We start from the raw sequence: 26,301 nt of genomic DNA on the forward strand, positions 1-26,301 counted from the left end.
TCCAATACTAGGTAATTAAAAGTGCTAATTTTAAAACAAATCTCTCCAAATTTTATAAATAATCTCATTTATTCTTGTGGCTTTACATACCATCTATGTGCTCGAGGCTTTCAAATTTATACCTCTAATCTAGACCTAGTCCCTGAATTCCAGACATATATTCTGCTGCCTGATTGACATCTCCACCTCGATATTTAATAGGTGTCTCAAAGTTGTCATGTCCAAAATGGAGCTCTTGATGTTTCCCAAAATAGTAAATCCTACAGTTTTCCTCATCCCAGTTAATGGAAAATCATCATTTCTCTCATACACTGCTACCAGTCTGTCATCAAATCTACCTCAAGTATATTCAAAATTTGACCACTTCTCACCAGCACCACTGTCATTACCCGGATTCAAGCCTCCATCATCTCTCATCGTTACTGTGACCTCCTGATCATTCTCCTTGCTTCAGCCCTGGCCCCTGCAGGCAGCATTCAGTATTAGCAGTAGAGTTGTTTCTATAAAGATGTAGTCAGGTGGGTGTGGTGTCTCACGCTGTAATCCCAGCACTTTGGGAGGCTGACGCGGGAGGATCACTTGAGCTCAGTTTGAAGACCAGCCTGGTCAACATGGTGAAACCCTGTCTCTACTAAAAATACAAAAATTAACCGGGTGTGGTGGCGGGCACCTGTGATCCCAGTTACTGGGGAGGCTGAGGCAGGAGAATCGCTTGAACCCAGGAGGCAGAGGCTACAGTGAACCAAGATCATGCCACTGCTCTCCAGCCTGGGCAACAGAGTGAGACTGCCTCAAAAAAAAAAAAAAGAAAAGAAAATTCCAAAGGGCTCTCATAGTGATTCCAGGTGCTGAGTTCTGATGTGTCCTTCACTGAAGGTCATTGACTGCCTGGGCACAGTGGCTCCTGCCTCTCATCCTACAACTTCAGGAAGCCAATGTGGGAGGATCACCTCAGCTCAGAAGTTTGAGCTCACTCTGGGCAACATACTGAGACCTCGTGTCTACAAACAATTTTTGAAAATTAGCCAGGTGTGGTGGTGTGCGCCTCTCAGCTACTTGGGAGGCTGAGGTGGGAGGATCGCTTGGGCTGGGGAGGCTGAGGCTGCAGTGAGCCATGATTACACTATTGCCCTCCAGCTTGGGCCTGACACCCTGTTTCAAAAATAAATTAATAAATACAAATTAAAAAGTAAAAAAAAAAAAAAAAGTAGTCAGATCGTGTCACTGCCCTGCTCAGAACTCCCCAGAGATATCTTGGTTCATAAATACCTGCAAGGCATTATACCATCTCATTTTCTATTACCTCTCTTCTTCTTCCACTCTCATCTCCTTCCATTCTTCCCCTTTCTTCTCTATTTCTACCTCACTGGCTTTCTTGTTGTTTTCCCCTAACTTGCTAGGCCTCCTCCCGCTGTTGCCTTTTTCCCTTAAACAGACACACTTCCTGTCAGTTTTACTCAAAAGTCTCTTTCTCAGGAGGCCTTCGCCCACATGTCATTCCTAGCTGCTTTTGTGTTTGTTGTATCTTACAGCTTATTCTTACTTTTTGTCTGTCTGCCCCTCCAGTGTGTAAGCTTCATGGAGGAAAGGAATGTCGTCTGTTTTGTTCACTAATAGAACCTTCAGTGTCTACAGCATTTTAAAAAATAACTAGTGAACATATTGGCTCATGTATTCATCAATCATTCACATTTCTGCCTTTTTGAATTACTTATTATTTTTTATATTTGTCTTTTGTCCTAATTAATATATAATAACTATGTATTAAGGATATTAATCTTATATTTGTTTTATTTTTCTAATGACAAATGTTATTTGACAAGACATCAAATTTGTCATTTGCTAATACTTTTTCATATTTTGTTTGCCGTTTAAACTGTATTGGAAAGCTATGAAATTTTGGAGAGAGATACACGCACACACATTTTTTTAAATGGCTTCCCTTGAGAGTGCTCTCACAGCTCTGCACATCTTGTAATCAAAGATATTGTCCATGTAGACTGTCTTTTCAAGGATGTTTGTATAGTAGATATCCTTGGAATATGATAACTGTGTCTCCCTTAGGAGTATGGGTAGGCATGCTTACTGCCTGCTATAAGAAATTTGAGTTCCCTAAACTCAGGTTTGTTCTTCTGTAATGCATTTGACTGCATATGCAGTTGCCACCTGGCCTCTTTGGGTTGCTCTGTGGGAATTGGGGCTCAGCAAACTGATACAAATGCTGACAGTCTTGCTACTCTTATTGCTGTGAGTAATAAGTCCCCTGTCTCTGACCTAGGAATCTTGTACCTTCTGTTAGCATCCATGAAATTGCAGTAGGCTAACTAGTAAGCTTGCAAGGAAGATAAAATCTCAGACTTTTACATTTCTACATGTCTTCTTTTAATTTTATGCTCTTTATGACTTTTGTTATCCTGAAATAGTTTTATCTGAATTGTCTGAAAATTTTTAAAGTTTTTATTTAAGTCATTTGATGCTTCTTTAGTGTTGGGCTGAGGCAGGTAGTTAACCTGTTTTTTTCCTGATAGTTAGAAACAGTTGTCTTATTGCCGTTTATTTAGTTGTCCATGTTTCCTCCACTGATTTAAAAATCTAACCTTTATCATATACTAAGTATAATTTTTGTGTATTTTTCTTTTCCAGTAACCTCTGTATTCTATTGATTTTTCATATCTAGGAACATTTCCAAGTTTTTTTGTCAGTAAATTTAAAAAGTTTTAAAAATCATATGTCCTGTGTAAATCTTAATAAGGATGTTCATAAGTATTAGTCACTAGCTTTGTGAAATTCCTAAATTTTAGATAGTATTGCATGCAATAAAAAATAATTATTTTATCAACTTTGTTCATACATGAGTTATGTTTTCATAATAATTCTGTAGCACTGGAGTATAAATGTATTCTAATGACTTATAAAATCTATATCTTTTTTGCTAGACTACACTTGCTGCTTTGAAGGATGAAGTTGTATCTGTTGAAAATGAACTCTTAGAATTGCAAGAAGTAGAAAAAAAACAGAAAACCCTTATTGAAATGTATAAAACTCAGGTGACTACTCATTTATTTTAGTGTTTACTAACATTGGTAGACAATTTAAAACACTATTTCTTTGTAATCTAAATAAACAGAACTGAAGAGAGGTGGGGCTATCATTGTGGGTTATAATATGGTATGTCTCAAATATTTCTTAAGGTCCCACACATCTTTATAAATAGATGATTCTGCTGATTCCTGATTCAAACACTGCATATGGATATACTGGATATTCCTAAAAGTAGATTTAAAGTTAATTACATTGGTATAATGTGACCCTTAATGTATTCTTGTTAATCTTGGTTATATTTGTTTGTCATCATGTATATTTAATGGTATTGATTTAGATTAATGACTCCCTTCTAGGGTCATTAAAGTTCATTATGCCTCCTTTCTCAAGAAATAAAGTATAATTCAGATTATTCACATGAAAGACCAAGAAAAAAACATATGACAATAAATATGAAATAGACCACGTGTTCAATGGTAATTTATAGACACCTTTATTTTTTTGGAAATGTAGTATTCAAGAAAAAGCTACATAAGATGGGATTTATGCAGGTCCTTGCATGATGGTTAACACACTGGTCAGAGAGAGTTTGAATTAAAGAATAATGAACTGGCTGGGTGTAGTGGCTTACACCTGTAATCCACTGGGAGGCTGAGGTGGGCGGATCATTTGAAGTCAGGAGTTCGAGACTAGCCTGGCCACCATGGTGAAACCCGTCTCTACTAAAAATACAAAAATTAGCCAGGTGTGGTGACATGCACCTGTAGTCTCAGCTATTCAGGAGGCTGAGGCAGGGGAATTGCTTGAATCCAGGAGGTGGAGGTTGCAGTGAGCTGAGACTGCACCAATGTGCTCCCAGCCTGGGCAACAGAGCAAAACTCCATCTCAAAAAAAAAAAAAAAGAATGAACTAAGGATGAAAGCTTAAGGGGGGCAAAGTGTGGACAAGTAGGAAGGGGCTGCATCTTGATGGATTAGATGGGAAAATTAAGAGTTGAGACATCCAGTTAGAGTATTTCAGTCATCCAGATCTGAGGTAGGAATGGAGGTTGTGGTGGACTGTGGGACCTGTTATTCATCAGGGTCTTCCAGCTGGTTATTTGGGTTTAATCCCTCAGCAGGAATACTGTGGTTGAGTGACAATATTGTGGGTGCAGGGCCTAGAATGTTTTTTTTTTTTTCTAGCAGATTTTGATTTGGTGGGAAAAATAATTTAAATGGAAGCTAGTTTGGACCAGAGACTGATTCTTTGAAGTGACATTGATCTGCAAATGAAACTCTTTGTAGTCTTCAAAGCTCAAGTGGAGAGTTTAGAAGTATTGATGAGAGAAGACAGGTAAATCAGACAAAGATTGTGGGTTAGAGTAGAGCACTGAGTGATTCCATATTTAAAGAAGGAATAACATTAGATGAACCAATCAAGGATATTGATAGGAAAATAATGACTTGTTTAAAATGAAATTTTAAATTTTAGATTTTTATCTCATGTTATGATTCTAAAAATAATACGTTTCTCTAATACTTTATTTTCAGATACAAAAGTTGCAAGCAGCAGCTGAAATAGTTAAAGGCAGATGTGAAAATTTGCTACATAAAAATAACCAAATAACAAAAACCAAAAATAAAAATGTAGAGAAGGTACGTTTGGAATTTCAAATAAAATAATATTTTATATATTTTTTACTTTATGAATAGTACACAAATTCATTCATTTTGATCATTTTCTCTAGTTCATACTTAGGAAAGGGCTAGTCTTAACCTCTGTAAGAGTTTGTTTTCCAAGGAAATAATGTTTCTTCCAGACTGGAAATGTTGTTTGTTTATGTGAATGTTTTTTCACTTTTTTGTTAATATTTGGAAAATAACATAAATGTTTAATTTTTCTGATGCAAGAGCAGACTTTAAATAGCTCAAAAAATGGTTACCAATCATAAGTATACAAACCTAAGTATCTCTCATTTTTAATTTCACCCTTTTTTTCTGGTTATAAATGTTTTACATCTACAAAAGCAAAGCCAATATCTGCTAAATGCATTTTTGAAGAAAAATAATATCTTTTAAAAAACGATCATTTCCTTTTATTTGTTCTATTGCAACAGAATGAAGGGAAGGCCAGTGTTGGCAAGTTATGATGTTTTTGTGAATATTTTAAAGTTTTTAAATGAAACCGCATCTCTGTTTGGGTTTTTGTGTTGTTTTGGTAAAGAAGCAGTGAAAGTTGTAGGATGCTGACTCCTGGCAGCAGAGGTCATGCGATGTTAGTGGTCGCTTCCACCTGAATCTAATAAGGTTACTCTCTCTGGGTTGCTCCCTATCTTAGGATTGAGAAGTCAGAGCAAGGCAATAATGTGAAGACGAGGTCAGCCAGAGCAAGCGTCCTCCAGTTATACAGAAATAAAGATAGCTCACTGAATGCACAACTTACTGCTTTCATGGAATTACTTTTCACCTATTTTTAGCAGGCCAGCGAATAAACCATTTCATGTCTTTTGGTCTCATTTTCTCATGAAACATACCAGTGCAAATGTCTCCTTTTCTGCTAGGCAGCACTGTAAATAAAAGTATATTTTACAGTCCTGTTCAAATGACAGAAAGGGCTGGAGCCTGTCTTTTTCAGATACTGTGAGGTCACAATATTTTCTAACTAGTATTTAACAAGACAACTATTTTTTTAATGAAATTTTTCTTTTTCTTCACTGTTTTAAGTCTCCTGGTTTTCTCATGGCCTCTAAGATGTTTTAAGGACACTGAGGGATCCTTTGTTCTGGTTTTATCTTTCTGATCAAGAATGCCAGATACTATACAGAAACTATTAGGTGTTCCTGTCTGAGGGAAAGAGTCTGGCTATTTTTTGTAATTAGCAGTGCAAACAATTCTTAAAGTTGCTGCTTTTCACATCTCCACAAAAGTGCTGCAGCGAGGAACTGCAGTAGCCAAAACAGATTAATGTAGATGAAATTAGAGAGATTTGTTGATAGTAACATTAATGGCCAAATTAAAGGCAAGTGAGAACTGATGGTACTAGCAATTTTTAAATAATATACAGTAAACCCTATCAGTTTTGGCTAAGATGAGTGAAGCAAGCTGCTCTAATTTAGGTAAGTATCTGAGTTATAAGATTGAATGACTAAAAGTGACAATTCCTTTAGAACCTATAGCTGGACAGTAGACAATTACAGCTTTATTAGTAATGATTATTAGTGATAATCCATGCTTGAATATAATGTCAGGATTTTAAAAATTTGCTTTTAAAAATTAAACATCCACCCTGTCGGCTAATTTACCCTATTTATGTGCTCAACAAACTTTTTGAAAACTAAAGTCTACCCCACTTTTTAGTTATACATTCTTATTTAACAGAGTTTAAATTAATATTTATTCAGTTGTGTTCTTATTTAAAGCCATTATACCTAAAATACTTATGTTATAAGCATATCTAGTATTTAAGATAATGAAAATATTAATGCTGAATGTGTGATCTTATCTTGCACTTATTTCCCTACTGCCACAACTCAGATGAGAGGCCAGATGGAGTCTCATCTGAAGGAGTTAGAGCGTGTCTGTGATTCCTTGACGGCGGCGAAACGGAGGCTTCACGAGTGTCAGGAGAGTCTGCAGTGCTGCAAGGGGAAGTGTGCAGACCAGGAACACACCATTAGGGAGCTTCAGGGCCAGGTGTCCAGCCGTCCTTCTGAGTTTTGCTAAATGCGTTAAAAGAGTGCTTTGGAATGATTTTACCAGTTGAGGGCACTCATGTCAGGGCTTGATTTTTAAATTCCCATCTACTTAGTTTGTAAAACATCATTTTCATGCAGATACTATAATACTATTTTGCAAGCTATTCTTTTAGTATTTTATGGTGAAAAATTGGTAATTAAAATTCCTATTTTAGTTTATTCATGCAAATCTATAGACATTTGAAGACTTGGTAATAGAATGAGAGAAGGAGCAAAGTTATGCTTACATATATGTTCCTTGATGTAAGGATAAGGTAAATTATTGAAACTTACATTACAAAAATTGAATTTATTTTAATTAGAATTGTACGTCAAGTTTTTTGGGATATTTTTCAGTCTGTTTTTTTTTCCTGTTTTACTTTTTATACCATCAGAATATGGATCATGTGTATCCTGTTAGTAGCCACATAGCCTTCTCCTAGCTCAATGCCTACCTAGCACATAGTAAGCACTCAATATTTTTTTAATTAATGAAATTTTTTTAAAGGAGCAGTCCAAGGATGGCGACTAGTCTTTTTTCTTTTTACTTTCAAGACAGTTTTAGGAAGCATTCCCTGTCTATCTTCCAAATATAATCTGGATTTTAATTTTGCAAAAATTAATACTGCATTTTCTCACTTAAAAAGTCGGAGCTAAATGATGAGAACACGTGGACACATGGAGAAGAACAACACACAGTGGGGCCTTTCAGAGGGTGGAGAGTGGGAGGAGGGAGAGGATCAGGAAAAATAACTAACAGGTACTAAGCTTAATACTTGGTTGATGAAAAAATCTGTACAACAAACCCCCATGACACAAGTTGACCTGTGTAACCTGCATTTGTACCCCTGAACTTAAAAGTTAGATAAAAATAAGCAGACAAAATTTTAGAGTTTAAATTCCTGAGAAGAGATTTTTCTAGTAAAATGTCAAATGACATAGATTAGCCTAGATTACTAATTGAAATTATGAGAAAAAAATTTTTTCCTTAAATCAAAGCTTCTTACATTATTTAGAGCAGTTTTTGAAGCAGTGGGAAGAATATTCTGTCTTGGCATGGGTGAGTGTGTCTTTGGTTGATTTGTTTACTTCACTTTGCTTCTCAAAAAAATATGTATTTTACTTACAGTTTCGACTTGACAGATACTCAATTATTAATCAGTATTTTTAGGTGAAACAGAAAACCATAAGAGAAACCCTAGGTATCCAAAAATAAGAGATTAATACTGCTTAAAATTTTCCTATTTCAACTTAACAAAATAAATATCTTTCTTCAATAAGTTGTTGTTCAAAGTGTTTTAATTGCCATCATCCTGAATTTTTTTTAGTTGGTTATTTTCCAATACAGGCAACATAGCTTCTTTAAATTTAACCAGGAATTTAAAACTTCCATTTTAACAATATAACGTTTTCTTGGTGTCTTTCTGTGTAAGAGTAGTAACATTTATACCTTCTTGTTGTTTGTGGTTGTTCTAACAATAAATTATATGGATTTCTTTGGAAGTTGATTGTGAAGAAAATGACTAAGAAAACTTTTTTTTTTTTTCTTTTAGGTTGATGGAAATCACAATCTTCTGACAAAGCTTTCTCTGGAAGAGGAAAACTATCTCATTCAGTTGAAGTGTGAAAACCTTCAACAGTAAGTATTAAATTACTTAACATTGCTGCTGCATATTTCTCTGCACACTAAAATTTTAAAATATATGTTTTCTGTAAAAAGAAAATTAGAACAGATGGACGCAGAAAATAAAGAGCTTGAGAAGAAGCTGGCAAACCAAGAAGAATGTCTTAAGCACAGCAATCTCAAGTTAAAAGAGAAATCTGCAGAATATACAGCATTGGCCAGACAACTGGAAGCTGCTTTAGAAGAAGGAAGACAAAAGGTATGCATGGCCTTTATTTAGAAACTTTTTAATTCATTTACCAAAGAGTCATCTTTTTAAACATCTTGCCAACCTGTAGTTATTGTTTTTGTCCTGCTGACAGGGTGAAGGGAGCAATTACATTTTTCTTCTTTAACTATCTTCCTTTTCAAGCAAAACAGATATATTGCTAGGCTAGAGCTACTTCACTAGATAAATGGTAATGTGGCTGGGGAAAGGGCAGAGATGGAAAACACTTTGAAGACATAATCTCCTCCTGTACCTTTTTTATATACAACCAAATTGAATGTGCAAATAATTGAAAATTTTTGTTTTGATCAGGATTCAGTGAGCTGTAAAGTTCAAGTCCCTTTTGACAAATATTGTTGCATAGATAAATACATACAATATTAAATTTCAGTTACATCCATTAGGTTAGCATTCAATGAATACTTCAGTATCAGGCAATCTGCTAGTGCTTGAGACACAAAGATGAATAAGACCTGGCCTTAGCTCTCAGCACTCTCATAGTCTGGTAGGGTTCAGCCTAAGTGCATTTTGGAAGTGCCAGGTATGCTCTTAGATTCCTTCCTGAAAGGAAGAGTTCAGAGTCCCAGAGGTATGTCTGCCCTCTCCTTTCTCTCCTGCTACAGTGGAATATGGGGCTATCTGTAGTTTCTGCCCACGTGAGAGTGCCATCACTGCCCTGTTGTGCCATCATTGCCCACACTGAGGGGACGGCGCCAAGGGCGTCGATGTTTGTCCTAAGGGCCCTTTCTCCCATAGCTTCAGCTCACACTGGCATCTCTCATGCATAATTGTGCTTGGAATATGTACAGAAGAAATCTTTATAATAAGTTAGAACCGAGTTCATAGGAATTAGGTTGGAGGACAGTCCTTTCCACTAGCTCCTTGTTCCTGGATCAGTCCCTGCCTCTACTCTCATTCTTGTGGCTCCAACCCAGCATTCTTACAAATAGGCTTCCTTAGAAGGAAACATATCTGATTCCTTAGATGAACATAACTAAGCTAGACTTCCTGCTAAAATAAGTAATCAGAGAAATATGAAAATTCAAATTCAGACCAGTTTGGACGTGAGTGAATGAAGAACCAGTCTCTGTGTTTGTGTGTGTTTGTAGGAAGTGTGTATACCAATTCCTACTCCCAATTCTATTAATCCAAGTGTATAATGAGTATTTAACAAGAAATTTCTATGTTCCATCACTGCTCTTAACACCCTGGCGAATAGAAATGCTATAAAAATGGTAATTGGTCTCAGTCTGTTTTTAAAATATATTGTCGGAGAAAACACCTACCTAAGTCATGGAGCAGTGAAAATGTGTACATCTCTTCCATCTCAAGCCAATTTTGCAGATATTTAATGCTGCGAAGATAAGTATAGTACATACTTACGCTATATGTGCTTCTTCAAGATAGAACATCTTTAAACTTGGATATAACATACAAGTAATATCTGTTTAGAAAAAAGGTACAATATAACTGTCAAGGCTTTAAATCATATTTTAAAGAAAGGACTTTATTTTACTCTTTTGATAAAAATTACAGGTTGCTGAAGAAATAGAGAAAATGTCATCTAGAGAGAGTGCTTTACAAATTAAAATATTAGATCTGGAAACTGAGCTTAGAAAGAAAAATGAAGAACAAAATCAACTTGTTTGCAAAATGAACAGTGTAAGTATTAGCATGGCTTAACATAAAAGATAACATTTAACATTCTTACCATGTAGAAAATACAAAGTGAGTGAATCAAGTCTATTGTTTTACTGATAATATTAAAAATAACAAGCAATGTAAGACATAAAAAATAAAAATGTTATGATATGCCAAATAATTTATTATTCTGCCTCCTTGGATGGCACATATTGCATTGCCCTCAAATCTCATCAAATCTCATCAGGCCCTTTCCCTACATACTACTTTTGCAATGACAACTCCTTAATGAAAATTACAGATATAATATACTTGATTTCATCCTGATATGAATTTTTCATCTTTTAAAGATAAACACAATTTAAACTATTATTACAAGTGAGTTTTATATGTCTTGAATAATGAATATTTTGTTTTAGAAAGTTATAATTTTGTATTAAACATTCAGTATTGTTAGATATACATGTGAGATGGATGCTTTATCCACTCAGCCATGAAATGAAAATACCAAATTGACTGTGTTTAATTCGTCTTCTGTTTTTTTTCCTGAATACTCATGAAACAGTCAATTGGCATAGAATATTCTGAAAGCTAGCATTACTCATGATTAAATTACATAATAACTGTTTACTAGATAATGACATAGAGAATAATGATACTGTGTTTTTTCCAGGATCCAGAGACTCCATGAAATCTATTTTTTTAATTCCCAAATGTCTAAAAAGTTGAAAACCTAAAAGATTCAAGAGTTAAATGATTTTTGGCATGCACAATTTGATCTTATTGCCATCAAAAGTTTCATGACAACTTAGAACAAAACGTCGATCACCTTTAATTTAGCACAGGCCTTCCATTTATTTCTAAACTTTTTTTTTTAACTCACCATTTGACTTTCTGATATTGTAAAATATGTGTGCTGTTTTTTTGTGTAATTGAAACCTCTGAAAAAATAAATGAGGTGGGTTTTTCTGTAATGTCCCTAGTACTTGGCCAAAGCTAGTAAAATAAATAGATCCCATTCACAATTGCCACAAAGAGAATAAAATACCTAGGAATCCAACTTACAAGGAATGTGAAGGACCTCTTCAAGGAGAACTACAAACTACTGCTTAAGGAAATAAGAGAGGACACAAACAAATGGAAAAACATTCCATGCTTATGAATAAGACGAATCAAGATCATGAAAATGGCCATACTCCCCAAAGTAATTTATAGATTCAATGCTATCCCCATCAAGCTACCATTGACTTTCTTTACAGAATTAGAAAAAACTACTTCAAATTTCATATGGAACCAAAAAAGAGCCCACATAACCAAGACAATCCTAAGCAAAAAGAACAAAGCTGTAGGCATCATGCTTCCTGACTTCAAACTATACTACAAGGCTACAGTAACCAAAATAGCATGGTACTGGTGCCAAAACAGATATATAGACCAATGGAACGCAACAGAGGCCTCAGAAGTAATACCACACATCTACAACCATCTGATGTTTGACAAACCTGACAAAAACAAGCAATGGGGAAAGGATTCCCTATTTAATAAATGGTGTTGGGAAAACTGGCTAGCCATATGCAGAAAACTGAAACTGGATCCCTTCCTTACACCTTATACAAAAATTAACTCAAGATGGATTAAAGACTTAAATGTAAGACCTAAAACCATAAAAACCCTAGAGGAAAACCTAGGCAATACCATTCAGGACATAGGCATGGACAAATACTTCATGACTAAAACACCAAAAGTAATGGCAATAAAAGCCAAAATTGACAAATGGGATCTAATTAAACTAAAGAGCTTCTGCACAGCAAAAGAAACTATCATCAGAGTGAACAGGAACCGACAGAATGGGAGAAAATTTTTGCAATCTATCCATCTGACAAAAGGGCCAATATCCAGAATCTACAAAGAACTTAAACAAATTTACAAGAAAAAAACAACCCCATCAAAAAGTGGGCAAAGAATATGAACAGACACTTCTCAAAAGAAGACAGTTAGGCAGCCAAAAAACATGAAAAGAAGCTCATCATCACTGGTCATTTAGAGAAATGCAAATCAAAACTACAGTGAGATACCATGTCACACCAATTAGAATGGCGATCATTAAAAAGTCAGGAAACAACGGGTGCTGGAGAGGATGTGGAGAAATAGGATGCTTTTACACTGTTGGGAGTGTAAATTAGTTCAACCACTGCGGAAGACAGTGTGGCAATTCCTCAAGGATCTAGAACCAGAAATACCATTTGACCCAGCAATCCCATTACTGGGTATATACTCAAAGGATTATAAATCATGCTGCTATAAAGACACATGCACACGTATGTTTATTGTGGCACTATTCACAATAGCAAAGACTTGGAGCCAACCCAAATGCCCATCAATGATAGACTGAATAAAGAAAATGTGGGACATACACCATGGAATACTGTGCAGCCATAAAAAAGGATGAGTTCATGTCCTTTGCAGGGACATGGATGAACCTGGAAACCATAATTCTCAACAAACTAACACAAGAACAGAAAACCAAACACCGCATGTTCTCACTCATAAGTGGGAGTTGAACAATGAGAACACATGGATACATGGCAGGGAACATCACACACCAGGGCCTGTCAGGGCATGGGGGGCTAGGGGAGGGATAGCATTAGTAGAAATACCTAATGTAGATGACGGGTTGATGAGTGCAGCAAACCACCATGGCACGTGTATACCTATGTAACCAACCTGTACGTTCTGTCCATATATCCCAGAACTTAAAGTATAATAAAAATTTAAAAAAAAAGATCTGATGTTTTGTTAAACCTGATAAGTTTTGTACTAGTAAAATTCTAGAATTCTAAGCATAGATTTAAACATTGCTGAAAAATGAGTTTGTGTGTTTTATGCCTTCCAGGGGACAGTTAAGTGGGCAGTATTTATTTAATATACCTGCTTCAGCCCCATTTGAATTGTAAGCACTCTGAAAGCATGTTTCATAGTCGTCTATATCCCTGGTGTCTCCCACAGTGCCCTGCTCACCTGCAGGCCTTTTTGTATTTTCTGTCCAAGTACCCTAATAGGGTGGTGCAGAATTGATGTACAGATCTGAGGATGACCTCAGCAGCTTAATCCAAGGCACCCCTCCTGAAGCCTGAAATGTCTTTGAAGTCTTATGTATTATCCTAAAATCCATTAACATTTTACATTCTACCCTACAAAATAAGTATGTGTTACTATTTTTCTTTCCAAATTGTTGAGTAAAACTCATTGTATTCTTCCTGTGACTTTGTACTGCCCAGCCTAGCTCATTGTTTTTTACCTGCCCCATTTCCTGAGCTGGGCATTGCTCAGTTTCAGAAGGTATCAGGTGTCATTGAAAACCTGATATGAAGGATGTAAAAGTTCTCTCTTTTCTATCTAGGTGTCTATATTTTAATTGAAAGCTAGATGATATTTGCAACCTGTTTTTATCTAAAGCATTGTCAGTGAACTCACCTACTTAGGGATTCATATGCACCTTAGTTAAAAAAAATGTATTGCAGTTTTAAATTTTTTCCTCAAAGAACCACTGTAATATGAATAATTCTTTTTATTTTTTAAGGGATTCTAAAAATAAAATGTTCACATTATCAAAACTAGAATTCTATCAACTTTTAAGACATTCAATTATTTTGGAATAAAATGTGGATTTTTAGACAGAAAATGGCAAAAACTAGTATGAAAATATATCATGTTACATGTGAAATTATGACAGTTGTTAAAGAACCTATTAAGTTAATCATGTTAAATATGTAATAATTTGGGGCTAAATGAATGTGTATTATAAATTATATCAGTGAAGATCGACCATGTGTGTGCTTTAATTATTAATTTTAAAGAAGAGTGAGCTCTAAGAATGAACACATCAGATGTGAGTATTCTTTTAAAAAATCAAAAAGAATTATCTAGTTATTGTATATATGTTTTTAATATTATGACTCTGGTCCTTTGGAATGAATGCTATTATTGCTTATCTGTATTTTTTTCCTTTTTTCTTTAGAAAGCCCAACATCAGGAAGTGTGTTTGAAAGAAGTGCAAAATAGTCTTGAGAAATCGGAAAATCAAAATGAGAGTATTAAGAATTATTTACAGCTTCTTAAAACTTCTTATGTAACAATGTTTGAATAAATTATCAAATTTATTTTCTCTAAGTAGTAGATTTTTATTATGAGTCTAAAATGTGATTGGGTAAAAAAATAAATATACTACCAGTTACATTTTATGATTTATGAGTGGTAGTATTAGAGGTTTTTATGTAAAGATTTTTGAAACATAATTTATCTAACTGAAACTTTAAAATAGGATAGTTGTTACTATTCCTGTTTGCTGGATAATTCTTATTTATCTTTGGTTTAATTTCTTTTAAAATTAAATTGGTTGTTAGAATATTTTTCTCACACATACACATGGAAGTCAGATTTATTCTTTGTGATGTTTGTAGCCACCATTCAAGTGAATTTGTAGTAAGTCTTGGTCAATATGATTTTAAATAATGTATATAATTGTTTTATATTGTGATATATAAATATAATGTAAAATATTCTGAATTTTAATTTTTAATAATGGTGTAATTACATACTTCCTAAAGCTACTAAATGTCTCAATATACTACACTTAATATTGTTTCAAGTATATGCTGAGTTGCCATTATAATTTCTGTTAGGTTTTAAGTATACAATTTTAAGTCATCGCTATTAAGTACCAACTGCTAATGACAGATGAAAACGTGGTCATGCATTCTTTCTTTATAAAGAATAGACATTCAGACTGTCTTCAATTTGTACTCTCTTTTATTCGTTTTATACTAATGATTATCTGATATTATTATTTTAGACATTCTAGAGCCCCTTAGTTAAATAAAAGATTAAAGGGGAACAGCTTATCCCACCCTTTCCATGGCCAACTCATGGGGATGATCAAAATAAGCGCTCTTAACATCAAGAAGCTTTAAAATAAGGTCTTTAGTATTGGGATGAAGTTGTCCAAGTTGAAAAAGAACTTGTTTGCTATAATCTCCCACTGTGTGTGTCAAGGCAGGATACTCTAAAAGGGGATGACGTGGTTTACAAAGGATCAAGTAATAGTGACTCCTCTTGGACAATGACTTGAGAGCTGTTAATTCAGAGGAACACTCAGGTCTTAAAAGATCACTAAAAAAGGCAGGTTGTGAACTACACAGTTCCAGCCTATGAACAGAAATATCTCTTTAAGATGTTTTATGCTCTTTTTCTGATCAGAGATGGGGGCCTGGTCCCCTCTGATCCCCTCACTTTTAAGACTGTCATGTCATCCACAGATGCTTACTTTCTAGTGACCCAATTGGTTCATAGTATTTTTCTTAAAATAGCAAAACACAGAGTGTCAGAACTGGCCACATTTTTTACCCAACAATTGCTAACAAGATTAGTGTCACTTTAAAAAAAAATCTTAGTACTCATCATACTAAAAACATACTTGACCCTTGCAGCCCTTTCTTTATCTCCTAATGCAAAGGGAGCCTTAAATGCCCACATGAAAGGAAAGCAAAGCTCTTGAGTTTTACTCATTAAACTGTAAGCTCCTTAAGGGCCGAAATGTATCTTAGTCATATAAATATCTGGGCACTCAGTTGATGTTTGTGGATAGATGGACAGATGTTGAAAGAGGCAGGTATTCATACTCCTGTTTTAGATATGAAAAATGTAAGCAAAAAGGATTAATTACCATGGCTGTGGTATGAAACTTGTTTAAAGTTGGCATTTAAATTCTAGTCTGCAACATTAAAGTTCTGTGTACAGAGCTGTTTTTCCACTGTAGCAGCAGCCCAGCAGCAGCGCTGCTATGATTGATTAAGCACTTGCTATGTGCCAGAGTTAATAATTGTGATATGTTAACTCATTTAATTTTCAGGAAACTAAGACATGGAAAGGTTAGGTAACTTGCCCAAGGTCGCACAGCTAGTACGTGGCAGACATCCAGAGTCTCTGCTCTGCTCTTAACTCTCACCATACTACTTCTGTATCCATTTCATAAATAAAGATAGTAGTTTCTTATAACAGCAATGCATTTATCTTACCCATGAATACCTCCTTTCTCATATTTTTAATTTTTTATTGTTACCAAAGTAATTTGTGCTTATGGCATTTAAAAATTGGTGCCTGCAGCTTTAGATAGACTGTGGAAGGAAAAGACTACCACAAAGTTCCTAAGGTTGGTATTTAGCTCCTAGTGACAACATGACAAAGGAAAGTTGCTGAATGCTAGAATTTAACAATCTGTGCTTAATACTGTTTCCATGTGAAGCATTAGGTACACACATTGGGCTTACCTGGTATGTGACCTAAATTCAATGTCAGCGAGGCCCTTGAGCCAGAAAGCCCATTTCCCCACAGTACTAAAAGATCTGCAGGATTTTCCCTTTATCTTTGATACTCAGGCCCTCAATACTTTCTAAGTTGTAAATGTTTTCTTCCATTATCTATGTTATTATTACTTCTCATGTTCCTTTCCTCTTTAGTTGGCTCCTGGATCTGACCTCCATGCAGCTTGGTCTTTTCCCTCAGGTTATCTGCACTGGGTCTCTTATGAGGTATTTCCTCCAGCGATTTTTCTGACCACTAATGTTATTTTCAAAGTCAGTCATTCTCTTTTTCTGTTGGATATTGCACTTTTAATTAAGAAATCATGTGGTAGTTTTTAGTTTCTGAAAATCTTTCCTTTTTTTAGTTCTATAATTCCATGATATTTTTCATTAAAATTATCTTCTCTCTCTTCCATTGGTTCTGCTTCAGTAGACATCTCTCTTATTTCTGTTCTGCTGGTCATCTTTCTTCCCATGCCCCATAAATGAATTTAACTTTTCCTGGCCTACTCAAGCTATGGTTTCCTCAGCATCTGCCAGCACCCTGTTGTGCACATCTCTTGGGCAGTAGCAAACTAAGTGGTAAGAGATGCGGTGGCTTCATTTCTCATGGGCCTGTGAGATCTCTTACCATCTGATAAACTTTCTATGAGGAGCTGTTTTGCTCCCAGACATTTTCAGTCTCAAGCAGCAGTTCTTTCCCAACTACAAAGATTGGAAAGCCCTTCACTAGAGAGCCCCTTCAAGGTTTTCTGAGGTCAGCAGGTCTGTTGCGGCAAACGGCAAATGAAGTCCTCTTAGGAAGTGAGTCACAGCAGGGTCTGTAGCTGGAAAAATATACAGCAATTTAAAGAATGAATTTGATCTATCTCTGCTGGCTTGCAGTTTATTGGTTATATTTAGGTGGAAAAAAAGTCACAAAATCATGTTTATTTTTGTAATTAAACACCTCTCTGTATATAGGTTCACATATGTTGGTATGCACATGGAGAAAGGAATAGAAACCCACACACCTGATACGGTTTTGTTCTGTGTCCCCAACCAAATCTCATCTCAAATTGTAATCCCCACGTGTTGGGGGAGGGGCCTGGTGGGAGGTGATTGGATCATGGGGGTGCATTTCCCCCTTGCTGTTCTCTGGGTTCTCATGAGATTCAATGATTTAAAAGTGTGTGGCAGTTTCCCCCTCACTCTCTCAGTCCTCCTCCTGCTCTGCCGTGGTAAGATGTGCTTGCTTCCCCTTTGCCTTCCACCATAATTGTAAGTTTCCTGAGGCCTCCCAGTCATGCTTCCTGTTAAGCCTGTGGAACTGACTCAAACTCAAATCAGCAAGATAAAAATAATCCCATTAAAAAGTGGACAAAGGATATGAATAGACAAATTCTCAAAAGAAGATATACAAGTGACCGACAAACATGAAAAAATGCTCAATATCACTAATGGTCAGGGAAATGCAAATTAAAACCACAGTGAGATACCACTTTACTAATGCAAGAATGGTCATAATCAAAAAATCAGAAAAGAATAGATGTTGGCATGGATGTAGTGAAAAGGGAACACTTCTACACTGCTGGTGGGAATGTAAACTAGTACAACCACTATGGAAAATAGGATGGAGAGTCCTTAAAGAACTAAAAGTAAAACTACCATTTGATCCAGCAATCCCACTACTGGGTATCTACCCAAAGGAAAAGAAGTCATTATGTGAAAAATAACTTGCATATGCATGTTTATAGCAGCACAATTTGCAATTGCAAAAATATGGAACCAGCCTAAATGCCTGTCAACCAATGAGTGGATAAAGAAAATGTGGTACATATACATTGTGGAATACTACTCATCCACAAAAAGGAAAAAAAAATCACAGCATTCACAGCAACCTGGATGGAGTGGGAGACCATTATTCTAAGTGAAGTAACTCAGAAATGGAAAACCAAATATTATATGTTCTCATTCATAAGTGGGAGCTAAGCTATGAGGATACAAAGGCATAAGAATGATACAATGGACTTTGGGGACTCCGGGAAAGGGTTGTGGGGAGGGTAGGGATAAAAGACTACACAATGGGTATAGTGTAAACTGCTTGGGTGATGAGTACACCAAAATCTCAGAAATCACCACTAACGAACTTATCCATGTAACCAAACACCACCTGTTCCCCAAGAACTATTGAAATTTTTTTTTAAAAAGAAATAATTTCATTGTAATAATGCCAAGGAAAACTTCTAGCATGTCACCTGAATGTAATCCTAAAACTCATTTTTGTCTATAAAATTTGCTTTAACTTCTATAGACAAACATAGTAAATTACCTTAAAACTTCATAAATTTGCATTTCCAGGCTAGAAGTATAACTTGATTTCACTATTTTGAGCTTGTTTAATTTGAAATTTTTTATTTAAGACTTTCTGACAGTATACATATGGTAGTGTAAGCATTTCAAGAAATAAGAATTTCAATTTGAAATGACTCATGTTAAAATACCAAGCACAATACTGTATGGTATATTCTATACCCAAAGACTTCTTTCTTTTTCCTGCCTGACATAGAAAGAACTTTTAGAAATTAATAAAAATGTGATTTCCAACAATAAAATATCAAAGGATAAGAACAGACAAATCACAAGGGTGAGGATAGCAGCTGCTGCCAATGCTTGGAGGCAGGCAAGCCATCTGAGAACTGTGGCTTCAAGCTGTTTAGAGAGGTAGGCAACAACCTGGAGGGTGGGTCCCTTAGACTGGGTTAGAACACATAGTGCAACTCCACGCCATTTGTCGGCATAGAGGGAGAAAAGTTTGGCAAGGTCTGGGAGAGTGAGGACGGGGGCTGAGGTGAGAGCCTTCTGGAGTAGACGGAAAGATTGGGTAATAGGCTGCGCAGGTTTTAAAGGCTCATGGAGAGGGCCTTTAGCAGCTTGGTATAACAGTTTGGCAAGTAGAGTGAAGGAGGGAACCCAGAGCCTAAAATATCCTGCTAGTCCTAGAAAAGAGGAAATTTCTTGCTTAGTTTGCAGAGGCGGGAAGGACTGGAGGAGGGATATGCGGTCCGTCGTGAGCCTTTGGGTTTGCCGGGTAAGAGCTAGGCCTAGATAGGTGACTAAGGGGTGCATATGTGTGCTTTCTTAGGGGAGACCTGATACCCCTGTTCTGCCAAGAAGTTTAAAAGAGAGATGGTATGGGCATTGCAGTCTCTTTGAGAGGGGCTACATAGGAGCAGATTATTAACATATTGAAGGAGAGTGGATGGTTTTAGGGATAAGGTAAAGAGGTCTCGAGCAAGGGCCTGTCCAAAAAGGTGGCGGCTGTCTCTAAAACCTTGAGGTAGTACGCAGCAGGTGAGCTTACGTGAAAGGTGGGTGTCAGGGTTTTCCCACATAAAGGCAAAGAGGTTTTGGGAATCAGGGTGTAAAGGAATTGTGAAAAAAAAAGCATCCTTTAGGTTTAGAACAGAAAAATGAGTGGTATTGGAGGGAACTGTGGAGAGTAAAGTATATGGGTTAGGAACTACTGGACATACTGGGAGTACAGCTTGGTTAATGAGCCTGAGATCCTGGACTAATTGATAAGTTCCATCTGGCTTTTTAACAGGTAGAATTGGTGTGTGAAAGGGAAATTTGTTGGGTGGAGTAGGTGACTGGCGAGGAGGCCAGAAATGATAGGCTTTAGGCCTATGAGAGTTGCTTGAGGGATGTGACACTGCTTCTGTGATAGGAACTGGGTGGTCTCTTTAATGCGGAGGGGGGTGTGGTGTTTTGCAACTGAGGGTCTGGAAGTGTCCTAAACAGCGGGGTTAACTACGGATGGGGGTTAAGGAAAAGTTGCATGTTTTAAGGTGGGAGGTTGGAGGAGCAGAAGAAAGTTAGAAGCCCCAGAGGGGTCTGGGTTGATGCGTTGGGTACTGTGGGGAATGTGGAAATGGATAGTGTGGAGTTTTGAAAGGATGTCTCTGCCTGGGAGCGGAGTTGGGCATGAGGGCAGGACTCAGAAGGAGTGAGTGAAGGAAAAGGTGTGCAGGGAGCAGAAAAGTGGAGGGGTGTCTTGGGGTTTGGAGACTTGCCCATCAATTCCCACAACAGAGACTTGGGAGGACTGGGTGGGTTCTGAAAAATTAGGTAAAGCAGAGTAGGTTGTCCGATATTAATTTTAAAAAAAAAACATACTGGCCTACCTGCCACCATCAGGGTTACACTTGGCTCAGATGAAGCGATGGTAGTTGCCAGGGCGTCCGTTCCAGGACACCATCAGTCTTCAGTAGCAAGGCCAATGAGATTCGAGTAGGAGGTTTTGGCCGGCTTAGGAAGGGGCAGTCCCTGCGGGGGCCACTCACAGTCCAACTTCCTGTGGGGTCCTTCACAGAGGGGACACAGCCTGGTGGGCTTACCTGGGTTTGGGCATTGTCTAGACTAGTGACCTTCATTGCCGCACTTGAAACAGGCAGGTGGAGGTGGATTGCTAGGAGTCTTCCTTGTGGAGCTGCGGCCCTGTGGGCCTGCAGGGCTCCTGATGGTAGAAGCAAGCATTTGAAACTCTGCCTGTTTTTGCCTTTTACTTTCCTCATTATGATTGTTAAAGACTTTGAAGGCTAAATTAAGAAGGTCTCATTCTGGGGTGTGAGGGCCATCATCAAGCTTCTGAAACTTGTACCGAATATCAGGGGTGGACTGGGAGATGAACCAAAGGTTTAAGATAGTAGTTCTTTCTGGGCTTGCTGGGTCTAGGTTGGTATATTTTCTCATGGCTTCAGTTAAACCAGAGAGAAAAAGGGCTGGGTTTTTGTTAGGACCTTGGGTGATTTCTGAAAGTTTTTTATAGTTTACCACTTTGTGGGCACCCTTTTTGAGTCCTGCAAGGAGACACACAATCACGTGGTCTCAATGGCAGTGTCCAGAGGTCCTGTCTTGATAATCTCAGTGGGGTCCTGGTTCGGGACTGCCTCTGTGCCAGTAGGCTGGGCAGGAGCTTGGTGATGAATTGTATTAGCATGTGATGGAGCTGGGGTCCAGATATGGTCTCGGTCTTCTGGGGTGAGGGTGGAAGAGAGGATAACGTAGAGTTCATGCCAGGTTAGTTCATAAGACTGGGTGAGGTAGTGAAACTCTCTAATGTAGGAGGTAGGGTCTTCATTACTGAAAAGACTGAACTGAGTCTTTTGTTAATTTGAGAGAGATCAGTGAGGGAGAAGGGAACATGAACTCTAACAACACCTTCAGTTCCTGCTACTTCCCGAAGTGGGCACTCTAGCATCTGCACTGAAGTAAGGGTGGGGCATGGGCCAAAGATGGCACCCAAGCGAGTATGGGCGGGAGAGAAGGAAGAAGCCGGAAGTGGTTCCTGCTGAGGGTTTGAAAGGGAAAGGGGGGATGAGTTAATAGGCAGTGGAGGATAGATAGGGGCATAAGGTGTTGGGATGGGTTTAAAAGCCTCAGGAGAGGGTGGTGGGGGAGGAGAATGGGTACAGGTAATTCTAGAATTGTCCTGAGGAGGGGACGGTGTAGGAAAAGAAGTGGATACTGCTGACTGAGAAGATGGCAGCTAGGAAGAGGGCGGCTGGGAAGATGGCGGTTGAGAAGATAATGAGGAGGCTTGTGGGGTTAAAGAAGACGGTTGAGAGGAAGAGGTAGGGGCTGGGAGGGGTAGACAGCAGTCAGCTGTATTGAATGAGGAAAAAGAGGTAGGGTCAGGAGGAGAAAGGTGATCAGGGTAGCAAGAATGGAGGAGAAGGATTTGAACAGGTGAGCAAGAATTGCAGAGGTCAAGTTGTGATCTGAATGCAAAAAGGCCTGGACATAAGGAATTTCTCCCCATTTCTCCAGTCGTCGGCAGTAATTGCTTAAATCAGTTAAAATTGTAAAGTTGAATGTTTCATTTGTGGGCCATTTGGACCCGTTATCCAATTTGTATTGTGGCCAGACTGAATTGCAAAAAAATGACAAGGCACTTAGGGTGGATATCTTGCCTGAGGCCTAAGGTTTGCAGGTTTTTTATGAGGCAGGCTAGAAGGCTGTTTTTTGGAATGGAGGACCACGAGTTTCCCCATAATGGAGAGTAGGCTTGGGAGAACAGGGAAAAGGAGACTGTCCTGGATGGCCGGAGGGATACGATAAAAGGAGCGATTGTTACTACTGCGTTTTTTGCTCCTGGAACAGAATCAAATGGCTTAGAGGCATCCCCCTAAGACCAGATGATCAGCGAGTGCCTGGCACATGCCAGAGACTTCTTGGACCAACGTTGGGTTTTCAGACTGGAGAAACCAAGAGAGGCTGTGCAGATTTTTACCTGTTAACTGGGCTCCCGGGAAAACTTACCAGTAGGTGAGATCAGTGACTGAGGTGCATGCACAGAGAGGCGACTGGAGACTGAGGAGCTTCCTTTGTCTGGTTTCTGTGGCCTGCTCTCTGGGATGGAAGGGTAGGTCCACGAGGGACATGGACTGGAGCCCCTCCCGGGTTTCAGCACCAGATGTAAGGTTCTTTTATCAGTTCGAACCCTGAGAGCACACCAATAGACAGGAGGCAGTGTGGAACAACATGCTGTTTAATGCACACCTGGGTGAAGGTGGGCTGAGGCCTACAGTGGTGTCAGCCCCAAGTGAGGACAGGAAAAAGGTTTTATAGTCTCCTGTAAACAGGAAGTGTCCTTGTCTGATGTAACTGCTACATTTTACCCAGATGTCCTCTTTCTCAATCTTCAGGGGTACGTGTCTTCCGGCCAGGGTAGGTGTCTTCTGGCAGGCTCTCTTCCTGCTCCTGCTATCTTGCTGATGCCTGCTGCTGACAGAAGTGGCCTTGTGCCTTGGGAGTGGGCCTGAGAAGGGAGGAGTTATTCATCTCCCTAAGCTTTCAGGCCCCATGGAGAATCTTACAAGACCCCCCCACTATGACCACAGACACATACATTCTAAAATCTTAGGATTCACTGCTGACTTTTCTCAAATTATTAAGTAAGAAGTAACATAAACCAAAGCTTCCAAAGAATAGAAGAGGAAAAGCTTCTCAACTTTTTTTTAATGAAGTCAGCATAATCTCAATAACTAAAACACAGCAAGGACATTTTAAAGAAAAACACAGTCCAATATCACACATGAACGTAGATGCAAAATCCTAATCAGAATATTAGCAAATTGGATTCAGCAATATGCAAAAAGGAGAATATATGATTATCAAATGGGAATTTATTTCAGAAATGCAAGGGTGGTTTAATATTTAAAATTGAATTAATTTAATTTGCTTTATTCTCCAAAATTTAGCATCCATTCATAATGAAAACTCTTAGTAAACTAGGAATAACGTTGGAATGTCTGCAAAAAACTTACAGCAAACATCATCCTTAATGGCGAATTATTGAAGGGTCTGCGTAAGATTACAAATAAGACAACAATATCTGCTCTCACATATTTATATTCAAAATTGTATGGGAGGTCCTATCCAGTGCAATAAGGAAGAAAAAGAAATGAAAGGCATAAGAATTGAAAAGGAGAAATAAGATGGCATTATTTGCAAATGACATTGTTGTGTACATAGAAAATCCAAAAGAATTTATAAACTCCTATAATCATGTGAATTTATTAATATATATGAATAGGTCAGTATACCAAAAATCACACTATTTCTGTATTGCAGAAATAAACATATGGGAATGAAATTTTAAAAATACCATTGATACTAGCATGAAAAAAAAATAGTCCACCTTTAAGTAATATTGCATCAAACACTGAGGACAAGCAAAATATCTGCAAGGCATTTACACTGAAAACTACAAAACATTACTGAAATTTTTCTAATCTAAAAAATTGAAGGATATATATCCATGAATTATAAAGATCTTAGTCAGCTTTCCAAATTGATCTGTAGATCTATAAATTCATTACAATCTCAGTCAAAAACTCATTTTATTTTCTTAGATGGACATTGACAACCTGATTCTAAAATTTACATTTAAATAAAAAGGGCCAAGAATGGTTAAAGCAATCTTGGAAAACAGCTTAAGGACTTACACTACAAGACATCAAAACTTATGAAGCTACACTTATTACAATAGAGTAGTAATGGAGCAAAGGCAAATAGAACAATGAAACAGAATAAAGAGTTTGAGGCAAAATCCACCCATTTGGTTTATGATATCTAATTTATCTGATTTATGACAAAGATGACACTGTAGTATATTGGGAATGAATTGTAATTTCAAAAAATGGTGCCAGACCAGTTAAATATGCACATGGAAAACAATCTTAATTTCTAGTTCAAGCCATACACAGAATCTATTCAAGATGAATGATTGAACATAACATGAAGGTAAATCAAAAGTTTGTAGAGGAAAATTTAGAGGACTATCTTCAATAGCTTGGAGTAGGTAAAGACTTCTTAAAGAGCATAGAGGATTGGACAAATTGGATTATAAATTTTATAAATTATATAAATTATAAATCCAAATTTATAATTGGATAAATTGTTTCCTTTGTGATTAGCAATTAAAATTGAGAACTTCTGTTTATCAAAAGTCACAATTGAGAAAGTGAAAAGGTAACACAAAGAGGAACAGAAAAATATTATATAAAAATATTGGACAGAGATACATATATTTATATGAATTTATATATATTTTTTTCTCCAGCAAAGACTCATATCCAGAATTCATTTTACACTAACTGGGACCTAACTGTTGATTTTTAACAACCTAAGATAATTTTAATACAGATGGATAATTGAATAAGTACATGTATATGGGAATAAACATCAGCTTCAGGTATTACTTGAAATATCATCAACTAAATATTAATGAGATAAAACCACAGCACTTCTAAATTATGTACAAAATATTGATATAAACAAAATATTAAAGATTTATGATTTCAGAACTCTTCACAAAGCTTTCAAAGCACGTTCCCACTTGTAAGGATGTACCAGATGCTGTATTTGATACTGAACATGCAAAGTTGAGTAATAACTCTTTTCCTGGCAATAGTGCTTCCCTACCTTTTGAAAACCATGACACAGTAGAAAATAATATGTGTTATGTCCAACTATGGTAAAAAGAGGTAGTTGCTTATAGCTAGAAATTCTGGTCCAAGGCTCTAGCCAACATAGATATTGTCCAGGCTACTCCACTTTATGAGATGAGATTAGTATCTGTCCACATTTGTAATCCATTTGTGCCTTAAGAAATCCATCACCAGCCTTTCTTCTTTTGTTCTAGCTTTTCTTTTACAAAAGATCCGGTGAACATCTCATGTTCCCGGTGGAAGAACTGGTGCTTCCTCTAGATGCCTTTGGATCTGAGATAGGTACCTGAGCTAGATTTCTTATGTTCTTCCTCAATCTGGGTCTCTTGGTGCATCTAGACTATTCAGAACTTGTTGCATGGAAGCAATAATTGGTGTCTTGTTATTCTGCCTCCTGCCTCCACTTCTGTTTTCTGTTCTTTCCCCATGTAGTATGCATTTTCCTCATCCAGAGGGACACATGATTTCCATTATATGAAGTGCAGTATAATTTGGCTTTGAAATAGCTGAGATAAAAATTTTCATTTGCAATGGGAATATGGCTGAAGTAAAATGATAGGTAAGCATTTCATCAAGTGATATATAGTCATAGAATTTGTGCTTATTTTAAAATTATTATAATTTTTATCCTAATTCTGTATATAACTTTCTTAGTT

At 37.1% G+C, this 26,301-nt stretch overlaps 1 protein-coding gene and 1 pseudogene across 26 annotated transcripts in view; one reads left to right on the forward strand and one right to left on the reverse strand.

Annotated features, from left to right (window-relative positions):
* The window catches only part of ODF2L (outer dense fiber of sperm tails 2 like), a 47,391-nt gene extending 32,931 nt beyond the window's left edge, over nucleotides 1-14,460 (forward strand). For 9 of the 26 annotated variants that reach the window (XM_063653286.1, XM_054477827.2, XM_054477808.2 and 6 more), the window contains 7 exons: nucleotides 2,937-3,047; nucleotides 4,575-4,679; nucleotides 6,558-6,716; nucleotides 8,311-8,396; nucleotides 8,478-8,640; nucleotides 10,186-10,311; nucleotides 14,309-14,460. In XM_063653286.1, the coding sequence (XP_063509356.1) occupies nucleotides 2,937-3,047; nucleotides 4,575-4,679; nucleotides 6,558-6,716; nucleotides 8,311-8,396; nucleotides 8,478-8,640; nucleotides 10,186-10,311; nucleotides 14,309-14,437 (879 nt within the window). In that variant the 3' untranslated portion in view covers nucleotides 14,438-14,460. Of the gene's footprint in view, nucleotides 1-2,936; nucleotides 3,048-4,574; nucleotides 4,680-6,557; nucleotides 6,717-7,778; nucleotides 7,818-8,310; nucleotides 8,397-8,477; nucleotides 8,641-10,185; nucleotides 10,312-10,963 lie in introns of all 26 variants that reach the window. The other 17 variants (XM_054477859.2, XM_054477847.2, XM_054478000.2 and 14 more) reach the window with 5 other exon arrangements.
* A 6,370-nt stretch (nucleotides 14,461-20,830) lies between these two features.
* Nucleotides 20,831-25,980, reverse strand: LOC129043663 (transcription factor NF-E4-like; annotated as a pseudogene).
* Between the last annotated feature and the right edge of the window lie 321 nt (nucleotides 25,981-26,301).

Source organism: Pongo pygmaeus, chromosome 1, assembly GCF_028885625.2.
Source record: "Pongo pygmaeus isolate AG05252 chromosome 1, NHGRI_mPonPyg2-v2.0_pri, whole genome shotgun sequence".
NCBI classification, from domain to species: domain Eukaryota; kingdom Metazoa; phylum Chordata; class Mammalia; order Primates; family Hominidae; genus Pongo; species Pongo pygmaeus.